Genomic DNA, 12,542 nt, shown 5'->3' on the forward strand with positions numbered 1-12,542 from the left:
ATGCAGAGAGGGAGGGACGGAGGGAGTGTTGGACGAAGGACAGCTGCCCCAGCATGGAGGCTCTGTCCCTGGTGCCGGCCAGGCCCCAGCTGCGTGTCACTAACCGGGCCTTGGCCTCTTTCGTCCCTAGCCCTGGCCGGGAGCCCACTGGCCCAGCAGGGCTGTGCCGAGGGCCCGATGTTCTGGTGCCGGAGCCTGGCGACAGCCGTGCGGTGCGGTGCCGTGCAGATCTGTGCCCAGGCCGGCTGGAACCAGGCTGCTAAGGCAGGTACCGTCCGTGCCCCGCAGCCTGCTGCGGTGGGGCTGGGTGAGATGCGGGGGGGCCATTCCGTGCCAGCCGGGGGCTGCGGCCAGGCAGAGGCATGTGCTGTCAGAGCCGCAGGTCCCAGGTTTGGGGCCAGCGGGAAGCCTGGCTAGGGGCAGCCAGCATGTCCCCGAGCCCCAGGGGGCTTGGCCCCAGCCCTGTCCAGGGAGCCCTTGGGAGGCCAGCAGGGAGAGGGTTGGGTGGGGCCAGAACCAGGGTCCCAGGAAGCGGGGTGGCCACAGCTGGCCCTTGGCCTGGAGGGGCTGCAGCTGAGCGGCCCTGGGGCCCCCACAGGAGCCATGGCTGGGGAGTGGGTGGGAGCCGTGAGGCAGGATCTGGGGGGGCTGGTGGCTCAGCCATGAGGCGGGGCGCTGGGGGGTGCCCGAGGCGCGCTGGCCCAGGGCCATGCCCTGCTGATGGGTGTGCGGGGAGAAGGAGGAGCAGCTGGGGCCCCACAGAGGGGCCCTGACCCCCGCCCCCCCCCCCCCCCCCCCCCCCCACTCAGCCCCTGACATGGTTTCTCCCCCACAGGAGGACATGTGCGCGGACTGTGGGCAAATCGTCACCATCCTGACCCGCATGGCCAAGGATTCAGCCTTCAAGGTACTGTGGGGAGCCAGGGCTCCTTTCTGCTAGACCTGGGGGGTGGGCGCTGGCTCTGCCCCACTCACACCCCTTCTCCCCACAGGACAGCATCCAGAAGTACCTGACCCACGAGTGCACCCTGCTGCCCCTGCACACCCTGGTGCCACACTGCCAGAAGGTGGTGGACACATACTTCACCCTCTTCATCGCCTGCCTGGAGGGGCAGATCGTAAGTGGGACCCACCTGGCCCCTTCCCCGGGGGGTGGGGGATCCCTATCACTGCCTGACTTTCAGCGCCCAGCCAATCAGATAACAGGGGGCCCTGCTGCCCTCGCACGATGCCAATAAATAAAGCCACCCCCAAGGGCTAGCAGCCCAAAGGAGCACCAGCCACACAGCTGGGACATGGGCTGGTGGGGAAACTGAGGCACAGAGGAGGGGACTTACCCGGGGTCCCAGTGAGTCAGGGACAGAGACAGGGACTAGAACCCAGGAGTCCCAGCCCTGCCTGCTCTACCCCACTAGACCCTACTCCCCAGCCAAGGCCAGTCCTGCTGCCCTGTCCCTTGCTGGACCCACCAGGCACCCGAGCCTGCCCTGGGCTCGCTGGCAGACGCTGTGCCAAGGGGATGGTGACCCAACCCACTGAGCCCCAGTCTTGCTCTGCCGGTGCCCGTGGGCACAAGGGCTGGGCAGTGCTGGCTGGTCACCCCGCCTCACGATGGGCTGGCTGGGGTCACTCTGTCGTGCAGGGGTCTCTCCTCCTGCTAGTCCAGCCTGGCAGACAGGAGAGTAGAACTGAGGCAGGTTGGATCAGAATGGGCCCACAGCTGAACTGGGCAATTCCAGCAGGGGGCGCAGACAGTGACACCCCACAGCCAAGGGGTTCCCAGTCCCCTGCACCACTGGGATCCGCCCCTCCAGAGGAATTCCCAGCCCCAGGGGTCAGGGCAGTGTCAGAACTCAGGGAGCTCTGCTCCCGTCCTGGGGCCCCTGGGCATTGCTCCCCATTGTGTCACTCGCGGATCCCAGGGCACAAAACCACATCCCCCCTCTGTTCCCCCCGTGTCCCTGACCACTGCTCTGCCCCTCAGAAACCCGCCTCCATCTGTGGCAGGCTGGGCCTGTGCCCCACGGACCCGTCGCAGGACCAGATCCAGCACAAGTGTGTTCTCCAGCTGCTGCAGGGTCTCCGCCTGGACCTTCCTGATGGTCAGACCCAGGTATAGGCACCTCCACCCCCTCTGGGCCCAATCCTGATGCCATGTGGGGTCCCTCTACCTACTTCAGCAGGGCTGATGTGCTGAATTCTGTGGGCAGCTCCCCCATACAGAGGGCCAGCACCAGGCCTAGGTGCCCATACGTCCCCCCGTGCCCTGGGTGCCCCATGACACCACACAGCCTGATACCAAGCCCCTCCCTGCACCATGGAATTGGGCTCCTGGATCCCAGCTTCACTGACAACCCCTGATGACTGACAAGGAAACCCCCTGGAGCAGTCTGGCTGCCTGAGTCTGCTGAGAGCCTGAGCCCATCACTCTGAGGGGCAGCAGGGAAGCTACCTAGCCTTGAGCTCATACAGCTGGGTCCTTTAGCTCAAGCAGAGGCTCAGGTTCAATGCCTGCCCTGGAGCATGTGACGGGGGGCCCGGGGAGCCACACTGAAGTTATTCAATTAGGGTGAAGTGCAAAGAATGGGGCAGACGATCCCTAGAGCTGGGGGATATTCCAATACTTTGATTTATCAGCCAGCCCAAAACAGCTTCTGTTATACCTCACCGGTTACCCAGCAGCCAGCAACACAGTTCCATAAAGCAACCCAGCCTCAGGCCTCTGCCCAGACACCCAAGTCAAATACGATGGGATTACTGAAAATCTTATTCATCATATAAGAAAGTTCTACCAATCCCAAAGGATCGGACACATCACCTCCCAGGTTAATGAGTATTCCAGATCTTACCCAAATACACGCTACAGCCCATTCTTATTAACTAAACTAAACTTTATTTCAAAAGAAAAGAGATGATTGGTTAAAAGATCAATATACAGGCAGAGATGAGAACGGTTCTGAGATCAGATTCATAGCAGAGATGGGGAGCTTTGGAGTTCTCTGAATTAGTCCAGAGGTTACAGTCCAATGTCTTTATTCAGGGTGATCCAGGCAGGATTGGAGAGTTCAGTCTTATGACTTAAGCTTCCCCGGCATGAAGCATCCAGCAGATCTGAGATCAAAAGGATCCGGACCCAAGGGGATTTTATACAGTTCCTGGCCTTCTCTTGACAGCTCGGAGTCCTTAGGTGAACAATAGACAATCTTGGAGACTTGGAAGTAGACCTATTTCCTAAGCATCACCGGTAATTAGCTACACTGATTAACATAAGGCAATTTATCCATTAGGCAGTTTATCACAAACTTTAAAGAGACATCTAGACAATGACATTATTTCACCCAAGATTCATCTAAATCTTAATATTCCCTTTTGATCTCTGAATCAATAGCTATAATGACAGACAGGAACTGTCTGTTTCCATGGCTAACATTTAACAAGATATGAGTACACACATACAATTAGTATCACCTCTAATTCTCTAACAGTACAGGGTTGCATTTCAAAGTTCTGGCCTATCTAACATGGAATGGCCCTAATTACCATTCGCATACTTTTCAAACATGTCTCTAAAGGTTGAATTTGGGTCATTTATCCTGCAGGATGCTTAACCCTTTCTGGCCATGCGTTACACCCCCAGCGTGAGATTGGTGTAGACGGGAGTATTTGAAGCTCCTGGATACACCTTAAGGACCTCCCAATATTGATATGAGCTGTGTTTATATTGAATCCTTTGTAAGGCCAAATTAGTGATGCATCCTTTGACTCAAGTTGACAACTTAGTCCATACTCTGTCAAACACTCTAGTGATTTCAGGATTGAGCCTATGTGTTAACTTAACATAGACATCAATGTTTTTCAGAGAGCAGTTATTTTGACATTTAGCCATGAAGGTGGTGAGGTGCTGTGCCTCAGTTTCCCTTTTTGCACAGCAGTCCAAGCTTGTAATGGTTTTTCTGCTGTGGAAAGTTTTAAGATTGTGTATAGGCATTAGCTGTGAAACCTCAACATTATTAGGCTTTCTAATACAAAGTGTGTTCTTATTGACCCAAACAGCATAATCATAAGGGTTTCTACTACACAGTATGTTTTCATGTACCACTCTTAACATGTTTGAGGATTTCCCCCATAAGTCATACACATTAGACATTTTTACAGTTTTTGGCATCAGCCATGAAAACTAGTTACAAGAATTAACATTAGCATTAATATTAACATCAAATCTGTCACAAGTGCACAATCACAATCATGTTTGTCATGCCAAACCTTTTGTTTAGCTACATCATTCTTTAGGTCAGCTTGTTCAATATCCCTTTTGAACCTTTGTAGAGTTCCCTTTACTTCAGGGTTTTCTTAACATAGACTTTTAGTTTAACCACATCCTCGGGGCTTCGGTATTTTAGAGATGAGTAAGGCAAGTCTGTTAGGGCGTTTGCCTTTCAAGGGGCAACTTGCCTTCCTTCTTTTCCCTTTGTAGAGGGTTGAAATTTGAGCTTTCTGGTACACCATAATCTATGGGCTCGCCAGCTATGTGCTTGTTGCCAGCCACTATGGGCAACTTTGTTCCTCCCTTGTGAGCTAGGGCATTTGCATGGACAACATGCCTTAAAGAGACACAACCATTTTCTATCATCATGTCTGAACTACAGTTCTCCTGCTTTTCAGCTACCAATTTCTGCATCCACAAGGCACCAGATGCATCAGAGCTTACTAAGAAATCACCTGACATATCCAAAAGTGTCTATGGGACTATTTACAAGGCTGCTCTGCTGTGTAACGCCAGGAATCCAGCCTTCCTTTTGAACCTGAGACACAAACTGTTCACTTCCAATTTCAATTCATGAAGCCTCCTTTAAGCTAGCTCCACTGGATTTTTCGAAAGCAAAGTCAGTGGATTCATTTTCATTTGAACAACAAGGAGTCTGGTGGCACCTTAAAGACTAACAGATTTATTTGAGCATAAGCTTCCGTGGGTAAAAACCTCACTTCTTCAGATGCATAGAGTGAAAGTTACAGATGCAGGCATTATATACTGACACATGGAGAGCAGGGAGTTACTTCACAAGTGGAGAACCAGTGTTGACAGGGCCAATTCAATCAGGGTGGATGTGGTCCCCTCCCAATAATATATGAGGAGGTTTCAATTCCAGGAGAGGAAAAGCTGCTTCTGTAATGAGCCAGCCACTCCCTGTCCCTATTCAAGCCCAGATGAATGGTGTTAAATTTGCAGATGAATTTTAGTTCTGCTGTTTCTCTTTGAAGTCTGTTTCTGAAGTTTTTTTGTTCAATGATAGTGACTTTTAAATCTGTAATAGAATGACCAGGGAGATTGAAGTGTTCACTTACTGGCTTATGTATGTTACCATTCCTGATGTCCGATTTGTGTCCATTTATTCTTTTGCGGAGGGACTGTCCGGTTTGGCCAATGTACATGGCAGAGGGACATTGCTGGCACATAATGGCATATATGACATTAGTGGATGTGCAGGTGAATGAGCCCTTGATGGTGTGGCTGATGTGGTTGGGTCCTCTGATGGTGTCGCCAGAGTAGATATGGGGACAGAGTAGGCAACGAGGTTTGCTACAGGGATTGGTTCTTGGGTTGATGTTTCTGTGGTGTGGTGTGTAGTTGCTGGTGAGTATTTGCTTCAGGTTGGGGGGCTGTCTGTAAGCGAGGACTGGCCTGCCTCCCAAGGTCTGTGAGAGTGAGGGATCATTTTCCAGGATAGGTTGTAGATCGTGGATAATGTGCTGGAGAGGTTTTAGCTGGGGGCTGTATGTGATGGCCAGTGGTGCCTTCTATTCTCCCAGCAATTGTGTCAGGCTCTCTGCAGATCCAGACAGCCATAGCAACCTCCTAAACATCTCTGGCATCCAGCCACCAGAGAGGACAGCACCACCCAGTGTCCAGGTGGGGACTCTGCCCCACTCATGGAGCTCGCTACAAAATCCACCCAGCCCACATCCCCACAGGGGCCACCCCTTGGGCTGCCACACCCCAGGCAGGTCCGCAGTGGTAGTGGGGATCAAACCAGGGCTGCCTAGATCCAGAACAGTGAGCATTGTGTTATGTGTAAGGCAGCCAAGGTCCCGTCCTGCCAGGCCACGTGTGGCTGGAGACTGGCTGGCTTGAAGGGCTCCCTGGCTTGGCTGTGGGAGTGAAGCTCAAGGGTTCAGGTGGGGCTCAGGTGCCACGGGCCAGACGCCAGCCCCAGTCTCTGGCTGGTTGCCTGGCACTGCCAGGCCAGCCCCCGGCTGCTGGAGCTGACCCCATTCTCTTTTCCCAAGGGAGGCCACAGCAAGGACCTGCCGTTCCCGCTCCCACTGTGCTGGATGTGCCGCTCCTTCGTCGGCCGGATAGAGTCCACCATCCCCAAGGTGCTGCGCCCACCATCCTCCCCTCGTCCCCGGGGCATCGCGGGAGAGACCCCAGAGCTGGCCACTGGCTCCAGCCCCGCCTAGGCTGGCAGCAAATGGGAGGCTATGAAATAAGCTAGGCAGGTCTCAGCCCAGCCGGCGCTGGTTGGTACAGGTGCTGGCAGCCCACAGCTCCCAGGGCAGGGCATGGGGGACGCTCGCTCTGCCACGTGGGAAATGCTTGAGGAAACGAAAGTGCGTTTTAGCTCTGAACAAATTACTTGGGGAGCAGCCCTGCTCGCTCCATGGCTCCCCTGGATCCCCCCGCCACTCCGACGCAGCTCCGGGAGAGCTGGACCCTCCCCATGTTGGACATGAGGTGCCATCGGTCACCTTCAGGGGTGGGGCTGCACACCTGGGCCCCAGGGCAGGATGGGGCTGGCAGAACCGAGAGCGACTGGAATTCGGAGCCTGGCTTGGCTGGCTGAGCCGAGGAGGAGCAGCAGGGGCTGGCAATGGGCAATGCCGCGGGGACAATAACCCCAGGTGCCCTTGAACTGGAGAGGAGGGAGTGGGAATCAGGACCTGCGGGAAATGCTCACAGTTCAGCCTTTGTTTTGCTCCCAAGTTGGGACAAAAAATCAAAGTGTTTTTATGGGACAAAAAGCTCCAAACATGTTTCATTGGAGTCGGTTCAACATTGACACCAAACTGCGCCTTCCCAGGGTGCCACAGTGCCTCAAGTCCCCTGCCCACGCTCTCCCCTAGGGGCCGGACTCACTAGCCAAACTACATCTCCCATGATGCACCACATGGCTTGGTTAGAGGGCACACCATGGTGCATCATGGGAGATCTAGTCCAAGTAGGGGAGAACAACAACACTCCTGAGGTACCACAGGCAGATGCACAGGCATAGCTGGAGACACACCAGGCTGCTAAGCCAACTCTCCCCTGCCTGTTCCCCCAGGCTGGCTTCTGCTCCTAGCTCAGCCGATCCCTCTCCTCCACCCGGGGCAGCCTCCGCTTTAAGTCTGACCCCCCCCCGAGAGCTGACTCAAAACCAAACCCTTGGTTGGAGTTTTTCAGGTGGAAAATTTCAATTGTTTGCAGAAACTGCAATTTTGGTTGGAAACTAATTTCAGTGGAGAATTCTCAGTCAGCTCGAAGGAGACTTTAGGCCCCCAGACTGTGAGCCTGGAACTGCCAAGGCCCTGTGGCAATTCCTCTGCGGCAGAGGTTCCGCTCCACCCAGAACTGCAATGCCCAGGGTAACTCTGAGATATCAGCCCTAGTGCCCTGCTTACGGTTCAGCTCAGCTGTTTACATGGTGCCAGGCATCTGTGCTCGGGGCCTCTGGCACCACTGCAGAGAAACTCCTGTGCAACCTAAATTGCCTCCTGCAGTGGCAGCTGCAGCTGGCATCTGCGCCCAGTGGGCACAGAGCAGGGCAGTGGGGCTGACCCACCCCGAGGGTGACATGGGTAGTCAAATAATGCCTCTTCCATCCAAAAAGAAATGGAATTTTCCAGATTTTTTTTTATGAAAACAACCATTTTCAGTAAAAAAAATGGGTAAAAATCTTTGGGTTTTGGTCAAAGTTCTTCGGCTTTTAAAAACAGAAACATTTGATCTAGCCCTTGAAATCTGATCGCAAAATCATTTTAACTTTTTTTTTTTTTTTAAATCGGGGAGTTTTTCCATCCACAAGATGAAAAAAATGGCAGAAAAACCTGGGGAAAAACCTGGAATTTTCCAAAATGTCCAGCAAAAAATAATGGGTCTACCTAGGGCCTTGCTGCAGCCACTCCTGCAACGGGAGCTGGCCGGGGGGAAGAGGAGACCTGCCCACCCGCTAGGGGGGCCAGGGGTGAGAGAGCCCGGAGGGGCACTGACTCAGGCTGTCTGCCCTTCCCCAAGGGGGCCATCGCCAAGTCCATGTCACAGCTCTGCCGTCTCCTGCCGGGCACCATCGGTGGCATGTGCCAGTGCCTGATGGAGAAATACACCACCACCGTGCTGGACCTGATCCTAGACAAGCTGGGCCCGCGGCTGATCTGTGGGATGCTCCTCATGTGCGCCACGGGGGAGAACTGCGGCCCAGGTGAGTCCTGGCCCTGGCCCTGACCCCACTCTGCTGCTCCTGGGCTTGGGGGCTGGAGCGTCTACATTGCATTTTAACCCTAGGTTAAGGATTTTCTGACCCGTGCTTGAACATGAGGCTCTGGTGTCCACACTGCAGTGTGCAGACCCACCAGCTTAACTCGAGCTTGGACCTGCCAGCCCTGCAGGGACCTGGGATCTGGCCCTGGGTTAGCACAAATGCAGTGTAGACGCAAGGGGGGTTAGGCTTGAGCCCAGGTTCAAGCCAGGGGCTTACATTGCAGCATAGACTCGCTAGAGAGCAGGGTGTTGGCCCTTCAACGGCAATTCCCCGGCCCAGTACTAGGCTGTCATGGCTGCAGCCAGAACTGAGGCATTCTAGGGCTTGTAGTGTGGAGCAATGCCAGGAGATGGAGCCTGGGGCACCAAGGCATGTGGGGATGGGGCAAGGCTATAAATAAGCTGCGTTGTAATGCTGTCCTGGCCAGGCTGCCTTGGTCCTGGGCTTTGATGGTCCCTGGGGGTAGGACCAGGGCACTGGCTGGAGACGTTCTCTGGGGCTCATGTGTATTTCACGCCCGCCCCCAGCTGCTGCTACGCTGCCGCCAGTCTTTGTGCCTCTCATGTTACTCCCTGTTGCCCCTGCAGAGCCACCCTTGGTGCCGCTCCTTGCCCAGAGCGCCGAGTGCCAGGCCTGCGTTGCTGTCATGGGCCTGGCGAAGTCGACCGTGCAGGCGAACAGCACTGTGGCAGACGTGGAGGCGGCTCTGCTTGGGGCCTGCAGCGGTGCCCACCTGGGCTGGCAGGAGGTGGGTGCCCAGGCTGCTGGCAGTGACACAGGAGTGATGAGGCCAAGGGGCATCGGGTGCCCTCCCCAAATGGCTCCTAGTTCCCAGCTCCTCCCCAGCGTCCCATTCCCATGGATGTGGCTGTCGGTGCCGGGGGATGTGACATGTTGGGTGGGGTTCCTGGCGGCAGAACGGGGCTGGAGGGTCTACACAAGGGGCTCTCTGTGAAGATGGGGTCCATGCTGTGCTCGTGTCTGAGCTCCCTGCCCTTGGGGCCATGCCCCATGGGGTCTCTCTGCAAGAGAGGGACCCTCCCAGGTGAAGTCAGCCGTGCCCCTGAGATCTGCAAGGAGTGCCCAGGGGGCAGGAGGGCATCAGTGGGGAGGGGGCCGGGGCTCCATGGACAGACGACCAGGGGGAGACACTAACCCGCCTCCTCCCTCCCCAGTGCAAGAGCTTCATGGAGTGGCACTGGCCCCAGCTGCTGACCTTGCTGCCGAAGGCCTGGGAACCCCAGAGCATGTGCCAGGTAAGAGGAGTCCCCCTCCACCCCCAGCCAGGTGGCACCAGGACCTGAAAGGAAAATCCTGGGAGAGACTCTCAGCTACTGTGGCTCCCAGCTGGGCTCCCTCCGTCGCCACTCAGAGGGGAGCTGCCCCCCAGCTGCCCTGTACCCCCGACCTGCCCCTGAGGCTGACGGGCCTTGTGCTTTCTCTGCCACCCGCACACAGGAGCTGGGCGCGTGTGAGGCTGGAACGGGCCCTGCTCCCGGAGCCGAGGGCTGTACGCTGGGACCAGCCTACTGGTGCTCCAGCCTGGAGACTGCCGAGCAGTGCCAGGTGAGTACCGTGCCGGGGGGAGGCACACGGGCAAGGGACCAGCCAATGCACACTCAGCTTTGCCTCCCCTCACTCCCCTAGGAGGCCCCGTTCCACCCCAGCTCCCCCGATCCAGGTGGGGGGGACGACACAAGACCTGCTCCAGGTCCATGGGGCCCCTTTCCCAGCATCACTGGGGCCCAGGTTCCTCCTGCCTGGAGCCAGGCTGGGGCCACAGGGGGGCAGGAGCTGGAGGGGATCCCATCTGGCTCTAACGTCTCCTCTCCCCATTCCCTTCCAGGCCGTGCAGCACTGCCAGGCCCACGGCTGGGCATAGCCGGAGACACGCCAGGCTGCTGAGCCAACTCTCCCCTGCCTGCTGCCAGCCCAGCCCCTCCCTCTCCTCCACCTGGGCAGCCTCTGCTTTCAATCTCACCCCCTTGAGAGCAATTTCCTCCCCTCTGCCCCCCCAGCCTTGGCTACCCACTCAGTGCTGCTGGCCCGTGCATGTGCTCTGCCCCAGGGCGTGTGGCACCAGCGGTAATGCTTGCAGCTCCAGCACTGCAGGGATAGTCCTTGGGCAGGACCATGGCGGCTTAGAGAGATCTCACGTGGCCTCCTCCTTGCCGAGGAGACGCCTGCCTTCAGAACTAGTCAGCTGGGGCCAGTGCGAGCGGCCGGGCCGAGATTCTTGCACCAAGCCGGAGCTGTCGTCACACATCCAAAGCCCCTGGGTGTGCTATAGCTAGAATTGCCAGGCCAGGCCAACCCCACCAGGTCCAAGGCAGCGTTTGGCACGTGTTGCATCTCGCAGGCAGCTGTGGCCTGAAACCCAGCTGCGATCCAGCTCCATGCTGGGACCCTGTTTGCAAGGTGGACTGCACCGTAGACAGGAGGTGGGAGAGGAGAACTGGCTAAGCTCCTGTCCCTCCTGAGTGCTCCTCAGAAAGGGGGAGCTTACACTCCCACTGCCCACTAATGCCAACCCAACTGTGCCCTGCACAGGCCCCCCTGCAAGGGGCGTGGCTGCTGCAGGGAGGACACACACACACACCCCGTGGGGCTGGGCAGATCCCATCCTGTGCTGGGAGCATGACAGTATTTCACACACTTGCAGGAAGCAAATTCTAACTTCTTTGCTCCTGCACCCCTGGACCAGCAAGGGGCCCGCCCGCGATGCAGCCACCTCCTCCCCTCCCCTTGCAAAGGGAGCAGCCTTCGAGGGATGTAGCCTCTGCAAAAATTTGGCTCCAAGATTTTGAGCATTGAGTCCATGGGCTGAGGTGGGGGCGGGGGGAATTAAGACACAACACATACTATTCCCTGCCCCAGTGCCACTTAGAGACTGCTGCCCTGCTGACCGCGGGGCATTGGGGAGCTGTGGGGCTGACAGTGCTGCCTGCTGTACAAGAGAAGGGTCTCACGGCCGCTGAGTCACAGCGAGAACCACACGCTGGCTTGGCTCCCACATCAGAAGACGTGCTTCTCCCCAGCTGCGAGCTTTGCCACAGCGATAAAACCACAGCAGCACACTGACGTCACATCTGAAATGCCCCCAGTCTACAATGTTCAGCTGCTTCAGGAAACAGACGCTCCCCCCCCGAGGGTCAGCCCCCCTGCTCCCCCTCGCTTGGTGTAGCGGGTGAATGCTCCGGCTTGCTGTATGGAGAAATGTACCTGACAAATAAAGCTTTGGATACACACGGTGACTGGCCAGGGTGAGATTACAGCCCTTTACATCCCCTCCAGCCCCTTTCCAGTTCCATCTTCACTCTTTACTACCCCAGATTGACTGGGGTTTTTAACATCCTTCCCGTGGCAGTGTTGGCAACCGGGCCCACTCCAGGCACCTCCATCCCTCTCTGGCGTTGGCTGCTGCTTCCAGTCGCTCTGTGGGACTGCACGCCCCCAGCCTGCCCTCCCGCAAAGGGTTCAAAAGGTTTCTCTCTGGCACCCTCTTTCCTCACACGACGGCTTCTCAGGGGAGTGACAACAGGCCTCAATGCTGCCCTCTGCTCATGGCACAGCCAAGCTGCTGGGGGGCTGTTCCTCTGATCTCCTGGCTGGGGAAGACGCCATCCCAACCAATGCCTACAATCTGGCCTCGACATTCTCAAAAGATGTCTAGCTTTCTGGTTCATTTTATTAGCTCTCCAGCTCTTGTGGCTGTTCGTTAGCACCAAGCTCACAGCTCAATTTCAATTCGACCCCCACAAACACTGGGTATTTAATACACCTGTTAGAGGCTCCCTGCACTGGCTATAGGTTCATGGGCCCAGTTCTCAGGGACTGTAAATAAAAAAGCAGGAAGCAGGTTCATGAAGAAGATTGTCCCGTTTTTCACATACCCCCTCCCATGTAGAATTTCCCAGTCAGTCTTGCTGGTTTTCACTGGTGCTGTTACAGCAGCTCTGATGCACACGGTCATAGCAGCAGAGTGTAACCCCCCCCCCCCCCCCCCGAGAACCAGTACTGACAAAG

General features: G+C 56.4%; 1 protein-coding gene across 1 annotated transcript; it reads left to right on the top strand.

The window, feature by feature from the left end:
• On the top strand, positions 1-11,761 carry LOC117871758 (pulmonary surfactant-associated protein B-like). Its single transcript, XM_034759522.1, has 10 exons — positions 1-264; positions 836-907; positions 993-1,118; positions 1,985-2,113; positions 6,286-6,375; positions 8,273-8,456; positions 9,104-9,264; positions 9,692-9,772; positions 9,975-10,082; positions 10,363-11,761. Exons 1-10 carry the CDS (start codon positions 1-3, stop codon positions 10,396-10,398), a joined length of 1,251 nt encoding a protein of 416 aa, XP_034615413.1. The 3' UTR covers positions 10,399-11,761.
• The last annotated feature ends 781 nt before the right edge of the window (positions 11,762-12,542 follow it).

This window comes from Trachemys scripta, chromosome 2, assembly GCF_013100865.1.
Source record: "Trachemys scripta elegans isolate TJP31775 chromosome 2, CAS_Tse_1.0, whole genome shotgun sequence".
In the NCBI taxonomy this organism is placed as follows: Eukaryota; Metazoa; Chordata; order Testudines; family Emydidae; genus Trachemys; species Trachemys scripta.